This window comes from Aphanomyces astaci (genome assembly GCF_000520075.1).
Source record: "Aphanomyces astaci strain APO3 unplaced genomic scaffold supercont1.52, whole genome shotgun sequence".
NCBI lineage: Eukaryota > Oomycota > Saprolegniomycetes > Saprolegniales > Verrucalvaceae > Aphanomyces > Aphanomyces astaci.
Genome location: NW_009798315.1, coordinates 155,864 through 173,837, shown reverse-complemented (window position 1 = coordinate 173,837; position 17,974 = coordinate 155,864). Strand labels below are relative to the sequence as shown.

Sequence of the window (17,974 nt, the reverse complement as noted above, 5' to 3'; positions counted from 1 at the left end):
GCTACCAACAACAAGGGTATCATCGACCTAGCCAGACCAGTGGCGGCCGTGACCCGTTTGCAGGGCTAGCGTTCAAGTAACCAGCTACAGTAGCTTAGGTAGCTACAAATAAACACACCGACGAAACACGTGTAGTATTACTAGTACCTGTTGTAGCTAGCTAGTACTACTACTATCTGAACTTGTCGATGTGCTTGTGCTCGTGTGCTACTCCTTGGTTACACGTACTATATATACGCCACATACAGAACAGCACCACACATTGAACTGTGTCGCAGAGTCTGCGACACACTTGTGCTATCCAGGACACCAACGCTCACACCTCGAGTTTCGCCAGAGGATCATACATTGTCATGTACTACAGTAGTACAGTACAACTAGCATTTCGCTAGACTGGCTAGTACTACTACTCCTACTGTACTATCCAGGGCTCCACTACTGTACTACTACCTACTGGCAGAGTGCTCGACTATGTAGCTAGCAGTAATAAGCTTACTACTATCAAACGATGTCCATTTGGCAGCCCTGAATGGTAAGGCCATATGTATATATATATACATGCACTACCCAAGGCTGTACATAGCTAGCTAGTAATCGCAAATATAGGATGGACACAAATAGATTAAAATATAGACGCCAGGTCGTAGCTCAACCAACGGTGCGCTGGTTACTTGGTCGCAGCGGCGACTTCGCCAAACCCGCGCTGCGACGTGGTGCTGCTGTCTTGAATCAACTCTATAGACGGGACCATGAGACGATGGTCAATTCATGCGACTGGGTCGTACGAGTGCGAGGTGTTCGCGGGATGAACGTGTTGATCAGGTGCGACGACGCATTGCCAAAGGCCGTGCGGAATATGCGATACACAAACGACACGATCGGGATGGACTCGAGCACTGTGTTCAAGTCCCAGTGGTCCGTGTGCTTGATGATCTACATGGGAGATCGACGATGAGAAGAGGCGACGACGCTTCTGGATGGCATCTACCTGTTGATCTTCCAACTCGACCACGGTAAACATGCGGAACGTGCATCCAAGGTACGACGGGAACGGCTTGAAGCGGAACGTTACCTTGCTACATGACGGGGTAGTATCGTCGAGATACACATGTGGGGACGGACTACCTGTCAATCGTCAATACGCTGACTCCCGCCATGGAGCCACGGATCAACTCGGCTTGCGACTTGGAGATCACAGAAGGGTACAACTCGAAAAGGTAAGGCAACATCGTGGGTACTGATCCATAAGGTATATGGTAGTCATGTTAATTCCATCCTAGTTATCCTTCTTCCATGATATTTCTAGACACTTGGAAGCGATGGCCAGATGGCACGACGCGTACAATGTTGCCGCCGACCAAGTTTTCAATCTCGTCCGAAGGCGGCACCACCGTGTACATGTGTGACGACGTTGTGGCTCCCATCTCTGCACCCCGTCGCACACGACTGGTTTTATTCTGACCTGCGACAAGGTGGGGCAACCCCACGACCCCACAAGGCACGTCGATACCCCAGTGTTGCTGGTCCACCAAAGTAAGCAGCGCATGCAGCACAGGCGACTGGCGCAGAGTCGCCTTGGACCCGACCAGCACGAGCTTGTCCTTGGCGCGAGTTAGCGCGACATTTATGCGCCGCCAGTCCAAGAGAAGGTCGCCGACATGGCCATCTCGGTTGGATCGTACAAACGACACGAATACCACGCGCTTGTCTTTGCCTTGATACGTGTCAATCGTTGAAATCTATCCAAATATATATATATATATATATATATATATATATTTAGCTACACGAGCTTTGTCGTTGGCTCGTAAACAACCAACAAACGTTTAAAAGATAGTATGTACCTCGTGCGCGGTTTGAAACTGCGACAAGTACTGGACTTGCGATCGAAATGGACTCAAAATCGTCACATTGTCGCAGGCCAGCAGGTGCTGCTGCTGACACAACAAACCCGCTAGACCGAGCACCACCCGCGCTTCGGTTGGGTTGATTATAGACCGGCCTTGGCGGACTTCCAATCCATCAATCCCTTTTGACACGAATATTATTATTATTCTCTATTTTATTAATATTTGTGAATGGTGGGTGTTGAGTGTTGTGTTGAATCTAAACTGGAATCGCGACATACATATATACAACCAATATATATATATATATATACAACCAATATACGATAAAGGTATGTAGCCAATCAGGTTGCAGAAAACCATCGTCAAAAAGTGTAAGATAAATTAATGTGATGACATTCCCATAAAGAATAGATAATAGATATACATTTTGCGAAATTAGCATCAAAGGCCAAAATATATTGGTAAAAGGACAGTACCGTCGCTGGTTGGGACGAGGCTGTCGGTGTTTACAAACACGACGCCCATCTCGGGCGACAAGACTTGACTGATCCAAGGGGGCGTACTAGTAGTACTACTACTAGTAGTCGCTCGAGCCATAGGACCAATCGGTGCTGGAGGCTGCTGCCTTGTTGGCACAACCACAGGTCCGAGACTGCTAGTACTACTAGCGCCACTGGGTCGAATATCTCCTCGCCGACCACCATACTTGAGCTGGTTGTTGTAAATGAGTCGGTTTGCCAGCAGCATAATGTGTTGGTTCATGCGATACTGGTACCCCAACACAGTGCTGGCTTGCGGATGGGCTTCGGACAAGCACTTGAACAAACTCCAGTCCAATCCGCCTGTTTTGGCTTGCGCGTCTACGACCAACGGTGGCAGCTACAAGATATATTTAAATATAAAGTTATATATTTTCATTTTATTTATCAATGATTATACACATAGACCATCCATATATATGTGAGTCAATTTCGTGTCTCGTTTTCGTCATATGGTCCATTCATTCTCCATCGACTATGAGCAGTCCCAACTCACTGGGCAGTCAATATCAATCGACCAATCAAAATCCAGCACAAAAATCAAGTAGCCAATCAAATTCTCGCTTCAACCATTCCCCATCTCAAAGTCGTGTGTGACATGAAATATAGAACCCGGTTGCAAACACAATATATTATTTTCGGTTCTACTCTATATAATCGTATTCTTATTCATGTGACGCGGAACGACTGTTGCTCATAAACATCAAAAACAACCGCCACTCCCCACGCACACACACACACTCATAAATACATTTAACGTTTGGCTAAAAAAAAAGGACAATATATATATATATATATATATATAGAATTCGGATATATATATATATATATATATAGGGATTTAATGCTTGGCTAAAACAAGTGGACAATATATATATATATATATATATAATTTGGCTATAGATGGACAATATATATATATATATATCGACTACCTGGTAATGGTCACCCACTAAACAAAACACTGTCGCATGTTGCAACGCCCCCAACAGCACGGGCTGTGTGATCTGCGAGGCTTCGTCCACAATGCACACGTCGAACTTTCGATGGGCAAACAGGACGTGGTGGGTCGATAGGCACGTGCAGCCAACGACCGAAGCATCCAGCATGGCCTGGCGCATCTGTTCTGCATGCTCAAACGACTTGGCTTCGAGGCGATGGGGGCCAACTTTGGGATGGACGAGCGCGGGGGTGCCGCCGATGCGGAGCACGGACACGTCCATGTCAAGCAGCTTCACGAGGAGGTTGTCCACGGCGGCATGTGTGTAGCTGGTCACGAGCACCGATAGCCCCAGGTACCGAAGCAAGCGAACCGCCATCGTGATGGCAGTGGTCTTGCCCGTACCTGGCATGCCCAGGATCAACGCATAGTCTTTTGCATTGAGCATCTACGACATGCAATATCCAGATAGAACATACAATATTGCATTACATTCAATCGATACATATATATATGTATATATATAGGTCCACTTGTCCAATATAATAACAGCCGTTCAAGGCTGTGTTGTACACCATAGATATGCGCAGTAGTACGAGTCGTTACAGTCCGTTGTATATGGGTTTTCGAGTCGAATGTATAGATAGATATATATCACTTGCAAACAATTCCTTGAGTACGGATTTGGGCAACAGATACAAGTACATTTATCTATTATATATACCGTCTGGAATATATATATAGATACACACAGTATATATATATATATCATTTGGAAAGAATGCCTCGAGTACTGGTTTGGGCCATAAAAATAATACAAGGATACATACATATATATATAATAATATATAGACATTTAATCGCCTGGAACGAACTCTTGTAGTCCGTCGTGTGCGCGTTGTGCAATAAAAAATAGTAAACAAACAAGTCATCGTATATATATATATATAAGTACCTGTTCGATGGCTTTCTGTTGGTCGGCGTTCATGGTCGAGTAAAACTCTCGCAGTAAAGCCTCGCAATCATTCCCACCGCCGCCAATGTCCAAGCATCGCCGACGGACCCGCGCTTCCACCGACAAAGATGCGAACCGCGGCGGATGCAAGTGGCAGATGAGTTTCCGCTTGGCTTCCATGTCAGGAGTTGCCATGAGTGCCAGCACATTGTGTTTCGCAGCTTGGAGTCCCGAGTAGGTCGCGTCCTTGTCCACGCGATAGCTAAACGCGGACCCCACGACCGACTGGCCATGCAAGATGGTGGCTGGGATAGCCGAAAACAGCGATAGCCGAAGGTACGATGGGTGCACGGCTAACAAACCCAAGTATAGTACTCTTGGATTAGAATTGGGAAATACTATACAATGTGATATGCATATGTAATAGATGTATTGGGATGCGTATCAAATGTGACATATTTCACAAACAACCATGATAATAATATAAAGGAAGAGAGTAACATATTGTCCATTTCACCCAAATATAAATAAACTTGTGTGTTCCTATGTATTTATAAGTATTAAGCTTAATATTGCATATAATATCTGAAATATGGAGCTGTGCCAAGTTGAAATCACACCAACAACTAAAAAAAGTATGCGTGGTGTATATGTACAAACATACCTTTTTAAATTTAAATTTTATATCATGGTTTGCAGGTCCGGCAATTGTTGGGCGGCGGCATTCATTCAACCCAATATCTGAATCTCAAAACTAGGTATATAGAATACAATAATTACCCCCCCTTCTCACCCCTGTCAACGGACAATTATGCAAAACGTACTAACAGGATATATATACACTGCCCAAGTTCACACAAAAAATAAATTATGTCATCGTCCATACAAGCATTGAATTTTAATTATTATTATCACTTGGAGTGTCTGCATGACCTTTAAGAAAATGGACAAAAAATCCAATGCAGCAAAACTCGATGTCGGGAATCTATAAATATATATATGTAGCGCACCTGCCACCGACGCCTTGGCCACGTGAAAAATGGAATGCGTGGGACTTTGCACCGACAGTATCACTCGGTCTTGAACTTTCAGGTCGGACAGCACATCAAACGAGCTAGAGTTGGTACTTTCGTCCCCAAATGTGAGCTCGACAAAGCCAGGGGCGTGGGTTTGTGCTTTTAAATTGGACAGCAGTCTCGGCTCGGTACAGCTCCACTGTGGAAATAACATTGACGTGTTCTGGTTGCTTCGTGATTCCCACTCAAGCAACTGGATCCACTTCTTAAAGTACGTCAGTTCTGGCACGGTCAAGTGACTCGTGACCTTGTCAAACACGTCGGGCACGCCACTACCAACGTACATACACAAAAAACGCATATATATAAGTATGGATGGTGGTTCAAGGGACCAGAAACAAAAACAATATGTAAAAAATAAAAAATAAATCGTTTTTTCACCCTTTTGTGTAAAACAATATGTTAAAAAAATCGTTTTTGTTTTTCACGTTTTGTGTAAAACAATATTTTATTTCACCCTTTTGTCATCCGACTACCGTCGTTTGTTCGTCGAAAATAATAGAATAAAATAAATAGAAAATAATAAAATAAAATAGAATAAAATAAATAAATATAAAAAAGATTAAAATAGGGTTGGTTGTACCTGGACAAGGCACTGCCGCGTTCAATGGCGGCGTGGTGTAGCATACACTCGGCCGAGACAAAGCAATTCTGGCACTCCCATGTCTTCTTGAGCAACGTCGGCAGCAACTGTCTCGTCCTGGCTTGGAATAGATGCGCAGCATGGAGATTGCGAGAGTGCAATAGCCCTCGAATATGGGCTTCCACTGGCTGCTGTAACATGGTCGAATCCACATCTTGCAAATACAGAAGCAACCCCTCGGCACTGCCTAATCACCACATTCACGGCTAAGTCCATATATATATATTCATCATTCACAAAACTATATTCATATTTCATATATATATATATCCCACAAACCCCAATACTCACGACGCACTTTAAACAAACACTTACAGTATACTAGTCGTAGTGTTAGAAACTATAAACCCATCATTTGACACTCAAATCGTATCCCACATTTATAAAATACTCCTAGTATTCGACCTCACAAAAAAAGCAAATCGAATTCATCAAAATATGCATCTTCGACAGAAAAACCAAATAAAATATACCAGTCGAGACCCAAATATATGTTCATATTCCTAAAAATATTTACCGTCTTTGACAGAAACCCCCATTCATGCCACCATAACGTTCAACGTCCTTATCCCCACACACGAATGCATCCATATATATATATATATATATTCCACCTCTCAACACCCAAAACTTAAACCTCCATCCCACATATGCATCTATCTACCATAGCTTTCCACAACAGATAAAAATGCAGGCACCAACTCGTACGGGAGACTACTACTAGTATGCACGACGATACACACACCAACTAATATGGACTAGTAAGTAGTAGTAGTACCTTGATACCGCTCGTCCAGGAGAAGCGTATACAGCAACACTTGGCCGATATGGTCGATGGAATTGGTTGGTTTGCCCGTCTTTAGCTCAAATGCCATCATTTTGTTTGCTTTCTCGTGAGAAATATGTTGCATATTCAAGCAAGCATCCACGGCGCCCTTGAGCCCATATTTGACCGACCACAGCGGCTCTTCAATCGACAGCACTGCTTGCAACCGATACAACGCCGAGCAGTTGTTGCCACCGCCTTTGACTCGAATCCCATTGCGATGCGCTTGGTTTAACCATTTATACATGCCTTGAAAGGACAATTTGAGCTCGTCGCTGGCTTGCTGGGTGGACAAGCCGTACTCGAGCAGCTTTAGCAAGCTATAACACCATTTATAGTTAGTTTACATGGGACAGTTGGTGATGGGTTATATTTTTCACTTGGAATAGATAGGAATAAAAACAATGGTAGCCAATCAGAAGGTAGAAACGCACACAAGGCCGACCGCCTCGAATAAATACTGTCACATTATTCAATTAGTGTGACACACTATTTTTTATGCAAACTGCAGTACTACAGTATGGTCCAGTCGATTCGAATTCTTTCGAAAGTGTTTAGTGGGGGGTGCTTAATCGATTGAGCAGTCCCAAATCGATCGACATTTGATCGTTAACCAATCAAAACTCAGAACTCGAATCCAAGTAGCCAATCAAACTGTCTCTTCCACATCGAATTCGTGTGTGTGACGTATATTAGTGTGACACTGAACCATTTTTACATATTTGGCGAATCAGCCCACAAACATCCAACTTTTGGCTAAAGTACAAAACCCAATCGATGGACAGCACAAACGTCCAAATGTTGGCCCCAACGACCATCTATATATTGGACACAGCTATTCGTAACATCTATATTACGTCGATAAATAGTATATGGACACTGCTATTCGTAACATAGATTATATATATATATATATATATATATATATATATATACAGCTATTCGTAACATATATATACGGACACAGCTATTCGTAATATTTATATATATATGCACACTGCTATTCGTAACATATATATATATACAGACACAGGTATTCGTACTTGGACTGGATGATAAGCTTGCTCTGTTCAATCAAGTACGGAATCGAGTACGTTCCCGACTCCAACGCTCGCTGAAACAACTGATGCTTTAACGTCCCGATCAATGCTTTGGCGCCAGCATTTCGCTGCATGGTCAGCGTTTGCTGGAGGACCGCGCGGCGCGAACAGCCCATGCTGGAGGTCACAGTAGTCGGCGATACCTGCACTTGTCAACTTTAATACAAGACCCCAATACGTATCATCGAATATATCAAACCAACATGTGTACTATTATCCCATTTTAATCACGATAATATCGTGTTTATTCCATTGAAATGCCAAGTCGAATGGAGGACATTTGATATTGGGAATTCGAAAAAGTTGGAGAGTTTGGGTGCTCCATCGAAAAACTACGAAAATCGACAGACAATATCGATTTGACCAATCAAAACCCAGCACACTAATAAAAGCAAGTAACCAATCAACATCCTTCCACACCGAATTAGTGTGTGACTTGTATTAGTGTGAAACCTGATGGATGGATGGATATTTGATGCAGCACAAAAAAATCCCATTTTTGGCCAAACGCACTTTATAGCTTTCGATGGTACAAGAGTTTGATATTATCGACAATGAAAACTTTCATGTCAAATCGTATTATTATATATATATATATATATATATATATATGTTTCAAAGCAAACAAACACACTTCAATTGCAGGACCGTACCAAGATCTCGGGATGCAAGACGATGCGATGGCTCGAGTTGTCGGCGACCAGCGGCTGGCTCGTAGGGTGGGTAGTAGTAGTAGTACTATCGGTACGACTAGTACTACTAGGCGTAAAGATGAAGTGGAACGTGTCGCCGACTTGCAGCGGCGTGTCAAACCAGTCTTCTCGAAGGCCAATCACAATCGTTTTGTCGGTGGCGTCGTCCAGCGCGCGAATCGTTTTCTGTCGCTGGTGGGTTTCGATTTGAACTTCCAGGGCCACACATCGCAGGTAGTCTAACGGTGTCGCAGAAGGTGCGGCGGCTGGTCGAGCGGGTGGCGGCGGCGGCGGCGGCTTTAACGTATCGCCGGCAGGACTGATGTGTGTTTGAACGGGCTTTAGCTCGTGGCGTTGAATGGACTGCTGGGTTGCTTCAATCTCCATTTGCTCAATGGTATCCCACGCTTCTTTGGAAAAAGGAGACTCGAAAGCCGACTCGATGGCTTTCTCGGGGGTGTCCGCGTACTCTTCGTCGAGCTTGTCCAAGACCGACATCAAGTCTTCATGTTCGTTCCCTGTCTTTCGGCGTTTGTGGCGATGGATTGGAGGCGTCTTGGTGACAAAGCCCATCGCCGCTGGGGCGTCGTGGTGAGTCGTCGTTGTCGACGTAGCAGTGGCCCTCTCGGGGCTAAACACGATGAAGCGCGAAATGCTACTTGGCGTCGTGCCAGCACCTCCACTGGTCCTTGCGTCCGCCACCGCCACGCTAGTGGTGGATGCTTTGGGCTTTGTTTGGTTTTTGTTTGGTGACGGGCTCGAGATCAAGCTGTGCACGAAGCCGCGCAGCTCCGACTGATTCGAGTGTCGATTCGACATCCCATTCGACTGCAGTTTCTTCTCGATGGGCGAGTCCTTCCATATCACCTCCAACGACCCGTCCTTTCCAATGGACCCGTCGTGCTCACACCCTCCATCCTCGCTCGTGTCCATGGTGGATAGCGGTGCCAATGTTGAATAATTTGACAAATTATTGTACATTCGCTCGTCGGGGTTATCCGGATGAATGAAGCTAGGAGTACTATCTTGAGTACTAAACCATTGCCTAATCTAGAAAAAACGAATAAATTAGGCATCAGATTTTCTTATTTAACCTAGGCATATGCCTAAGTTAGGATAATCGTGGAAAGCCTACTAGTTGAGCTACTAGTAGTACAAATCTGACATGGGCGGCATTCCACAAACCAAACATGGCACTGCAACTGCGGTACCCGGGCGAGGCGGACTTCTCGTCCCGCGCTGCATTGAACGACCTGCCGCCATCCCCTACATCAACGAATGGATTGACGAAGCGACCTGTGACGGCCGTCTTTCGCGTACGTACCTTACCCATGCATCGTTGACGTCGTGCCGCATCGTGTAGTGGAGTCCTCATGTTCGTGCAAGTCTCCAACGTCAGAACGAGTCCAAGCTGACGCCGAATGAGCTTGTGATTGCAACGGGGCGACGCGCGGCCAGCATCATGCAGCAAATCGTCGCGTGCACACCCGAAGCCCGCGTTCTCGGGACGTTGGTGTTGTCCACCACCTTCATTGTACGATTGCACATCATCCGAGTAGTTACAGACATATGAGATTCCCTGTAGGTGGATACAAGCCTGTCGTCCTTGGACCCTTCTGCCGTCTGCTCCATCGTGTCGCTCTCGAGTGACAAAGTTGTCGTCGTCGCACCGCTGGACGTGGCCGACGAGCACGTGTGGATATGGATCGAATCCCTCTTCGACCACATTGCGCCGCGAAATGTGATCAGCATGAGCACGTTGATGTCATTGACGTACGATTCCGAACTGCATGAAGCGTGCGTGTTGCGAATGCTCCGCACGACTTCGTCCGTCGAAGCACCTGTCCACGTATGTATGCAGATAGTACCTACCCCATCTCTCATCCTGTCTGACGAATGATTCCTCAGGACGTTCCCATCTTGGCATCTCCTCGCTTCGTCACGGGTATACCTGCCGCCCTTCTCACCTACGTACGTGTTCCATGATGGTATGCTGGACTGCTCATCTTCAACGCGATCTTTTATAGTGTGAACTCCGCCAACAAGATTGCTCGGTGTTTGTGACGCTGCACCATTCGTCGTCGACGGTGTCTCAGATCGCCGCAGCTTTCCATGGCATTACCCCGCTGGTCCAAGTGGAATCGACCAAGCAAGGCGGACCTCACGTCTCTGGCGCGCCATCGTCCGCCAACTCTTTCGAAGCCCTGTACAGTTAGATCAAGATGAATCCTCCAAGTCCAAATAACACGATCTGATTGGACAATCATTTTGGTATTAAAACCAATCATTGCGAGATATTGGCTTAGATTACACCCGATTGGCTATAATATACTTGGCACCATTTCAATTGCATTTAAAAATTCCAAAGATATTATTTTATAAATTCCTTTTGATTTTGTATGCGTGTTCAATCCTTTAAAAAAAGACTTATCCGGTTAATCAGCCGGATACGAGTATCGTGTGGTTGGATTGGCTAGAATCGAGCCAGTGAAGTGCGTCCGCTCGAAATTTCAAACCAGGGCGGCAGCATGGGAAAGGATGCTCGAGAAAGGTATGTCTCTCCATGCGTCGCCACATCATGCATGTGTACGTAGGAAGAGGAAGTTTGAGTTCCGAACACCACAGAAGCAAGCGTCGCCATTCGTGTTCACGAAGAAGAATCGACCCGACGACGAAATGACCCCCGTGACCAAACCCAAGGGCAAGGCCACCGCCAAATCCCCTTCGTTGCCGGCGAAGCAGCACGCAGACAACACGGTGGACCTTTGCACTCCCCTTCGTCCGACCACGGTACATGCTAACTCGTCCACGAAACCCTCCACCACACCACGGGTACATCGCATCAGCGAAGTGGAATCGAACGTTCGCAACCAATTGACATCCGCCAACGACCGTCAAAAGCTCGAGATCTTCGACGCATTATGTGGTGTCTTGCAGAAGAAGATCCAGCATCACATAGCGGCGCTCCATCACGGCAAGGACTCGACGCAGCTCGTGCATGTTTGTACGACTTCCAAGTCCGCATCTACCGCGCTCACATGAACTTGTCTAGTGGACGCGGCGGCGGATGCGATCAAGCGAGAGTTCGTCGCCCCAGCAGTACGTATACTTCCACATGTTGGCACCATTCACGAAGCAGCGGCGGTATGTAGGACCCGTCCCCATCAAGTCACGCCCACGACAGCGGGAATACAGTGCACGCAGTCGTTGCATCGCTTGAAGCAAAGTTGCAAAGGTATTAATATTCTACAATTTCAAAAATGTTGATATATATATATATTTATTACCTTTCTCAGACGTTTACGATCAATCGTTGCCTTTGTACTAGTAGTATGCATGGAACGATGTATTTATTTTTGTTTTCGTTTTATTATAACTCATTTTTTGTCAAGACAAACTATTTTATTGCAATATACTCCATTACGATCTATGCACGAGCCCCTTGGATTGACGTATTTTATTTATTTCACGATACTGTCGTCTACGTGTACTACACATGTCCTCGTTAGCAATCACGTTATAAGAATATATATATATTTATATATATATTGGAGATTCGGTATGAATTTGCGGACCCCGTTCAATCGAATCTCGCCAAGCGAATCGAGCACCAATCTCTCCCATTGGTCAATCCGAGATTGCTTGTCGCTGATTGGCTAAAATTCATTTTCGAGTTTCTACTGGAAAGGGCAAAGTGGATATTGGCCAATCAGATGTCTTGGCTCTATTTTGCTCGATTGAACGAACCATGCGAAATTGGGAAATTTGACGAAAATCGACAATATATATATATATATCACCATCATCCTTAGCTTGAACGACTGCGAACAAGAATGGAGAGCTTTTGAAGACGCTGTACCTTCAACTTTGACATCTGCTGCGTCGCCGCCTTCGTTTTCGTCCGAGAGTCCGTTTCATTATTGTTCATCATTTCCCGTTCAAATTGCCACAGACCAGCGGTCGTTAACTGCGCGAGTGACGGATGTTGGCACCAAGGTAAATAGACAAGTTGCTGGGATATATTTCAACAACTTGCAAGAGTAGATGCAGTTCGTGGAGGCGTCTTTGGGCGACGTGGATCGGATGGTTGACGTATCTCATGCTGTCCGTGGCTCGCTGTTTAATGCATTCCACGCGACTGAATTCAAAGGCTACGACCACATGCACACGCCCAAGGAAGCTATCAAGTCGCTTATGGCACTCTTGTCGTAACTTGTTGGGGACTTGTGTGTGAACCTTGTGGAAATAACGATAAAAGAGGTGTTGTTGTTTATTGCAAAGTTGTGGGCGATACAACAGTATACCTAATATATACTAGTATATAGGGACCTCCACCATCGTCTGTGTTTAACATTGTCAAGTCGATATATTCGAAATTGAAGTATTTGGATGCTCAATCGAATGAGCAGAAGTACCAAGTCGGCAGATAATCGATATACGACCAATCAAAACCCACAACACGAATCAACTAGCCAATCAAATCCACTCTTTGACCAATTACCTTCATTCTTTGTTGCCAATCATACTCCTTTGCTCGATTAGTCGGCGATTTTATCAATCTCCCAAAATAGGCAAATTTGACTGAAAAGCGAAATAATATTGGTAGTTCACGTTAGAACAGTTTAGTTTATACTAATACCGGTACAGTACACGAGCAAACAATATAGATCGAGACGAATATTCCATTCGGAAGCTGGTCAAACCAGAGGCAACTAACTATATCTGGCCAAGTCGTCCTGAACCCAAATAAACTGAAATACGTCCAACTCGAGCGCCGTTTTACATGTAAAGCTAGTGGGAACACACTTGATGTTTGGTGGCGGCGGTGCATCCACGGGTCGGCAGTACTCCAAGATGACTCGTTTGGTGTTAAGGACAAATACATTGGCCGGTCGCACATCGCAATGCGCCACTCCCAAGCTGTGGAGTTCGTCCAGCGCTAGCTTAACTTGGTCAACGATCATCAAATGCCGTGTGCCTCTGAATTCATCCATGGCATTTTACAATGTTTGGTAGATGCGATCGATAATGTCCATATCAACAACGACAGCTTCCTCTGGGAACTTGGTCACCAACCGTTCGATCGTGGGCATCATGTCAGCATCGCCGCCACGGAACTCCTTCAACGACATGCATCCTCGTATTGGGCTCTTGAACCGCATGTAACGTTACCCACCTTGAGAAGTTTGAACGAATCCAGGCCTTTGGGAAAGGTGCAAATGGCATCGACAGGCATGTCTTTTGTCAGGTCTTCCTTTGCACTTGCCATAGCGTCATCGGACGCTTTGGGCTCGCACTTGCCCACCAACACTCTGCCTTTGACAATGCTTGCATTATTCGTGGGGTTCGTACGTCGACTGTATTCATCCTCGTAAATCGAGCACACGCACAGATTCCTAAACAGGCTCAGCCACAAAGCATCCAGGGGATACACAGCCGTGGTGGCACCATCGTTCACAATCGGGGGCCTCAGCAACGCGTCGACGAAACTCCCAAACTCGGCCTGTCCTTGCGTGAACGTGTTGGGCCACTGAGATACGTGGTTCGGATGCGGGATGGGAATCTTGAACCCAAGCGGTTTTTGCAGAGCGTCCGTGAATTCCATGCCTGGAAGCGAGTGCTCTCGCAACAGGTCACGTACTTCGACATCCGCCAAACATTGTCGCTTACTCGGGTGGTCTTCTGGAGGAACAAGCACCACGATGTGAATCTCGCCCTCGTTCGGTGCAAACGTATTTCCAAAGTGCTTCGGGTTTCGGATATACAGCACTGGATCCATCGCGTCCAAGCCGTCAAGGTCGTCAACGGTCATAAGTTTGGCGCCATCGCTCTTCAACCACGCACCGTCCCTGTACGCCCGCTACAGCTCCAGGGCATCCGCACGGCCGTGGTGCATGATACTTTCCTTGATTATGTTCTTCAGGTCATGCACAGTCTCGTCGGCATCTATCTGGACGGAGAAAGGGCGCCCCTCGCCGACCACGACACAGAACAGCTTGACTAGCATTTTCGAAAATGACCGTTACACCTGCCCAATTGCAGGGCGTTTCATTGGTTGATTTGACATTCTGAAGCATTTTGATTGGACAGAGGGTTACTAGATTTCATTGGCTCATTTTCTGAATATTGATATCATCCAATCCGCGACAAGCAATATCAGATTAGCCAATCATTCGGTGATACCGTGAGTTATTAGTGCACTCCAATTGGCCAATGGAATGGCAATTGCAAGTCGAGATCGGCCAATCAATCGCATTAGCAAAATCACTAGTACTAGTAAATTGTTTCTACAAACTATTACTAAGCTTGCAACAGTCTCAGTAATATACCATAGTATAGGATTACTTTTCTACGGATATCGTTTTGCGACCCACGCGAGGAGCCATTTCAAGTGCGTGAGGAGATACTTGAGTGCCCTGGTCCACTGCTCGTCGTTGCCGCCCACTTCAATGCTCAGGTCTCCAATCTTAGCGCGGGTGATTTTGTACGGGAACCGGAGGGATGGCTCTTCCACGATCGCTTGTCTGCCAGCTTCGTCCACACACTCCAGCAAACATTTGAGCGCAGTGTTGAACTTTTGCCGCTGGAGAAACCCGCCGTCGTTAAATAGCGGGTACTCCTTTCGTTTCACGCCGCTTCCTTGCGCAACCAGCATCTTGGAGTAGCTCCCTCGGGCCACAGGTACATGCTTTGCAAACACCATGCCGGCGCGCTGAGCCACAGTCGTGAGCAGCAGCGTCGCTTGGCCGAGGGCGGCGTTGATTTCTGCCCACTCGACCGGCCGGCTCGGCAGCCGCCCAAGCCGGAGCCCGTTGATCGTGCCAAACGGCCCTTCATGCCAAATATGGAATGCATCATTGAACACATTGTACCGCTGCAGACAGCGCAGCATATCGGATGCATGCACAGCAAACACCCCCACGGACGCCCGCTCTTGACTCGTCCAGTGGTGATCGAGCTGGAGAAGCCCCCCAGCTATAAACGTCTGCTGTGTCATATGCTGCAAGTTCGCAGCACATTGCCACACAAGTTGCCGCGTTTGGCTCGTGGAAATGCAAGAAGCTTCCAAGTCGGCCACCAGCGCCGCCAGGGCCGCCTCTTCGCGGCGCAACTGGTCCAGCGATAGCAAGTCCAAGTCGATGACGTGGTCGGCCAGTTGAGGGGGTTGGGGAAGATGGGAAAGGTCCCGAAGATCAGTCTCGGCATGCTCGGGGGTGCTCTGATGTTGGGCAGAGCTGCTGATGGGAGTGGTAAAGACATCGTGATGTGATGTAGATGGGGGTTCGTGGGTACTAGTAGTACTGCCCACATGGGATGCTCCTTGGAGGATGTCCATATTGTCGTGAGGTATAACCAGATGATGCTGGTCCTTGGTGATGGGATTCGAAGTCCCAAGCAGGTACACGTCGTACTGTGTTGCAACAGTGTATAGTTTGTCCAACTCCCTATAACACAAAGAAAATAAGTTTGATATAAATATAGATGAATCGTTCATTTAAAGAACGATAGCTTGGATGAATATATATCATCATCAACAAACGAAACACACAGAGTATGCGTTTAGATATTTATATATATATATATATCGGCCGTGATATTATTGTACTATTACTACTATATATATACATATATGGAGTGTTACGTACGCTTGTAAAGACTGTGTCAACTTGAGTGCACACGTATGACACAACGGCGTCTTGGCCAGCGAATGCGTCACACTATCCTCCATACCACCATATTCCACGCGTGAGCCACAAACAAATATATTTCATCATTTTCGTATATATATATATAGTTAGATAGAGGGACATACCTTCGATGCTTGAGCTCGCCCATCCATCCATTTTCGGTGGGGTCGATGGTCCGATGGCGAACGAGCTGCCGTCGTCGCGCGCGCCGTGTCACACTAATTTCTGTCGTGTCCACTAAGGGTTCGTCCATAGGAGTACTATGTGACAACGCGTGAAACGACACTGCATAGTGCCAGCCGCCTGGATCCTCTTCATGCGAGGCCACGGGCGTCCAGTCGTCGACCCAGGAACTCGTCTGGCCGATCGTCCATGGTTCTGGCAGCGACTGCAATGGCTCCATGTCGTCGCTCGAATATGGAGACATGCCCACGAGGTCGACAAAATCGCGACTCCACTTGGCCTCGGACACGCTAAAGTACTGGTTCTCCCATACATGTTCGCGAACAAACACTGCATTCTTCTTCGCAACGTCGTCGTCTTCTGCACCCTCTTCGTTGTCGTCGTTGTGTTTGGCGGTCCGTGCTGGAGGAGGCACCACGTCCAAGTGGAGCAAGCGCGCGGCCGCCGCCGCCACCGAGTCCTCCCCTGCTGCTGCTTCGGGCCACGTCACGACCAGACTCGTGCCACACGTGGCGCATGCGTAGCCGGTCCGTGGCGTCAGCGCAGTGACCATCCGATTTCCCAGTGTCGACTGAAACGACTCGAGCGATGAGGTCGTCGTCTGGGCCAAGCCCCGCGATGTACGGCGGCGAGACGAAGCCGACGACGACATGCTCAGGCCGTCAAACAGGCTGTTCCCCCTGACCTTCTTCTTTCCCGGTGCGGATTGCGCCATCCCCACGAGGTTGTTGGTCAATGCCGACGTTCGAACGCCGTGGCCGCTGTGTTGGACGAACCCGCCAGTCGACACGGACAACGATGTGTTGCGCCGCGCGCCGCGCGCCGACTGGGCTAGCTCGCGGTTGGATTGGGATCGGAGCTTAAGCTTGCTCGCCCCACTGGATTCCAGCGGCAGAGCGCCATAGGCCGGCACTACCACCTTTCCCTCGTCGCTCATACGCTCTCTGGTCGGCGGCACGAAATTCCTCGGCTTACAAACGCTACCGGTCAAATTAATTCGCTTCTTGCCCTGCCAAGTATTCTGTCTGTATTTCGGATATTTGGATCGCTGACTTGAAAGGACATGATCCAATCAAACTCCTGCAAATCAGACATTTGACCCATGTGATGAAGACGATATAACCCAACGTACGGTACAGACTGTACGCATACTTATGTGACTTTGAGGGCTGGGAGTAGGTACGACAATACATACTGACGGGTTGTCACTGGGCACGCTGGCATTACAGTACGGGTGTGGTGTACTGCGAGATGTAGATGAGTATGTCCAGCAAAAACGCACAGGTCTGCGCCATATGTGTGGAATTAGATTGTTTGGTTGTTGATGTGTTACTGGTAATATACACTGGCAATTCTGCACGAGGAAACCCTATGGTGGTGCTCTATGTCGGGGCTAATGTCGTTATTGGTACCGGTGTGGATGTAGTGATGCCCCTGTCGATAATGGCATGAAAAGGACAGACCGGCCCTGTAAAGGCGGCG

At 47.0% G+C, this 17,974-nt stretch overlaps 6 protein-coding genes across 8 annotated transcripts; 2 read left to right on the top strand and 4 right to left on the bottom strand.

Moving 5' to 3' along the window:
• Nucleotides 1–667: 667 nt before the first annotated feature.
• H257_13930 (hypothetical protein) lies at nt 668–1,229 on the bottom strand (the record flags this gene model as incomplete). The annotated part of the gene is made up of 4 exons (XM_009841624.1): nt 668–735; nt 786–933; nt 989–1,076; nt 1,126–1,229. The coding sequence occupies 4 exons, from the start codon at nt 1,227–1,229 to the stop codon at nt 668–670; spliced, it is 408 nt and encodes a 135-aa protein (XP_009839926.1).
• A 2-nt stretch (nt 1,230–1,231) lies between these two features.
• H257_13929 (hypothetical protein) lies at nt 1,232–9,574 on the bottom strand. Its single transcript, XM_009841623.1, has 10 exons — nt 8,583–9,574; nt 7,873–8,072; nt 6,782–7,149; nt 5,944–6,190; nt 5,295–5,632; nt 4,285–4,637; nt 3,325–3,777; nt 2,327–2,729; nt 1,845–2,029; nt 1,232–1,739 (listed from the first exon to the last, which is right to left on the bottom strand). The coding sequence occupies exons 1-10, from the start codon at nt 9,552–9,554 to the stop codon at nt 1,281–1,283; spliced, it is 3,978 nt and encodes a 1,325-aa protein (XP_009839925.1). The 5' UTR covers nt 9,555–9,574; the 3' UTR covers nt 1,232–1,280.
• Nucleotides 9,575–9,695: 121 nt separating this feature from the next.
• Nucleotides 9,696–10,915, top strand: H257_13928. Of its 2 annotated transcripts, XM_009841621.1 has the most exons (5): nt 9,696–9,937; nt 9,985–10,155; nt 10,207–10,470; nt 10,530–10,592; nt 10,649–10,915. In XM_009841621.1, the coding sequence occupies exons 1-5, from the start codon at nt 9,812–9,814 to the stop codon at nt 10,835–10,837; spliced, it is 813 nt and encodes a 270-aa protein (XP_009839923.1). In that variant the 5' UTR covers nt 9,696–9,811; the 3' UTR covers nt 10,838–10,915. The 2 variants fall into 2 exon arrangements, with proteins under 2 accessions (XP_009839923.1, XP_009839924.1); XM_009841622.1 differs by lacking the exon at nt 9,696–9,937 and having other exon boundaries at nt 9,942–10,155.
• Nucleotides 10,916–11,122: 207 nt separating this feature from the next.
• Nucleotides 11,123–12,901, top strand: H257_13927. 2 transcript variants are annotated; one of them, XM_009841620.1, is made up of 6 exons: nt 11,123–11,172; nt 11,220–11,625; nt 11,674–11,720; nt 11,774–11,856; nt 12,434–12,617; nt 12,666–12,901. In XM_009841620.1, exons 2-6 carry the CDS (start codon nt 11,298–11,300, stop codon nt 12,831–12,833), a joined length of 810 nt encoding a protein of 269 aa, XP_009839922.1. In that variant the 5' UTR covers nt 11,123–11,172; nt 11,220–11,297; the 3' UTR covers nt 12,834–12,901. The 2 variants fall into 2 exon arrangements, with proteins under 2 accessions (XP_009839922.1, XP_009839921.1); XM_009841619.1 differs by having other exon boundaries at nt 11,216–11,625.
• A 432-nt stretch (nt 12,902–13,333) lies between these two features.
• Nucleotides 13,334–14,628, bottom strand: H257_13926 (hypothetical protein; the record flags this gene model as incomplete). The annotated part of the gene is made up of 4 exons (XM_009841618.1): nt 13,334–13,601; nt 13,626–13,741; nt 13,798–14,481; nt 14,554–14,628. The coding sequence occupies 4 exons, from the start codon at nt 14,626–14,628 to the stop codon at nt 13,334–13,336; spliced, it is 1,143 nt and encodes a 380-aa protein (XP_009839920.1).
• Nucleotides 14,629–14,861: 233 nt separating this feature from the next.
• On the bottom strand, nt 14,862–17,490 carry H257_13925 (hypothetical protein). The gene is made up of 3 exons (XM_009841617.1): nt 16,435–17,490; nt 16,268–16,339; nt 14,862–16,066 (listed from the first exon to the last, which is right to left on the bottom strand). The coding sequence occupies exons 1-3, from the start codon at nt 17,427–17,429 to the stop codon at nt 14,971–14,973; spliced, it is 2,163 nt and encodes a 720-aa protein (XP_009839919.1). The 5' UTR covers nt 17,430–17,490; the 3' UTR covers nt 14,862–14,970.
• Between the last annotated feature and the right edge of the window lie 484 nt (nt 17,491–17,974).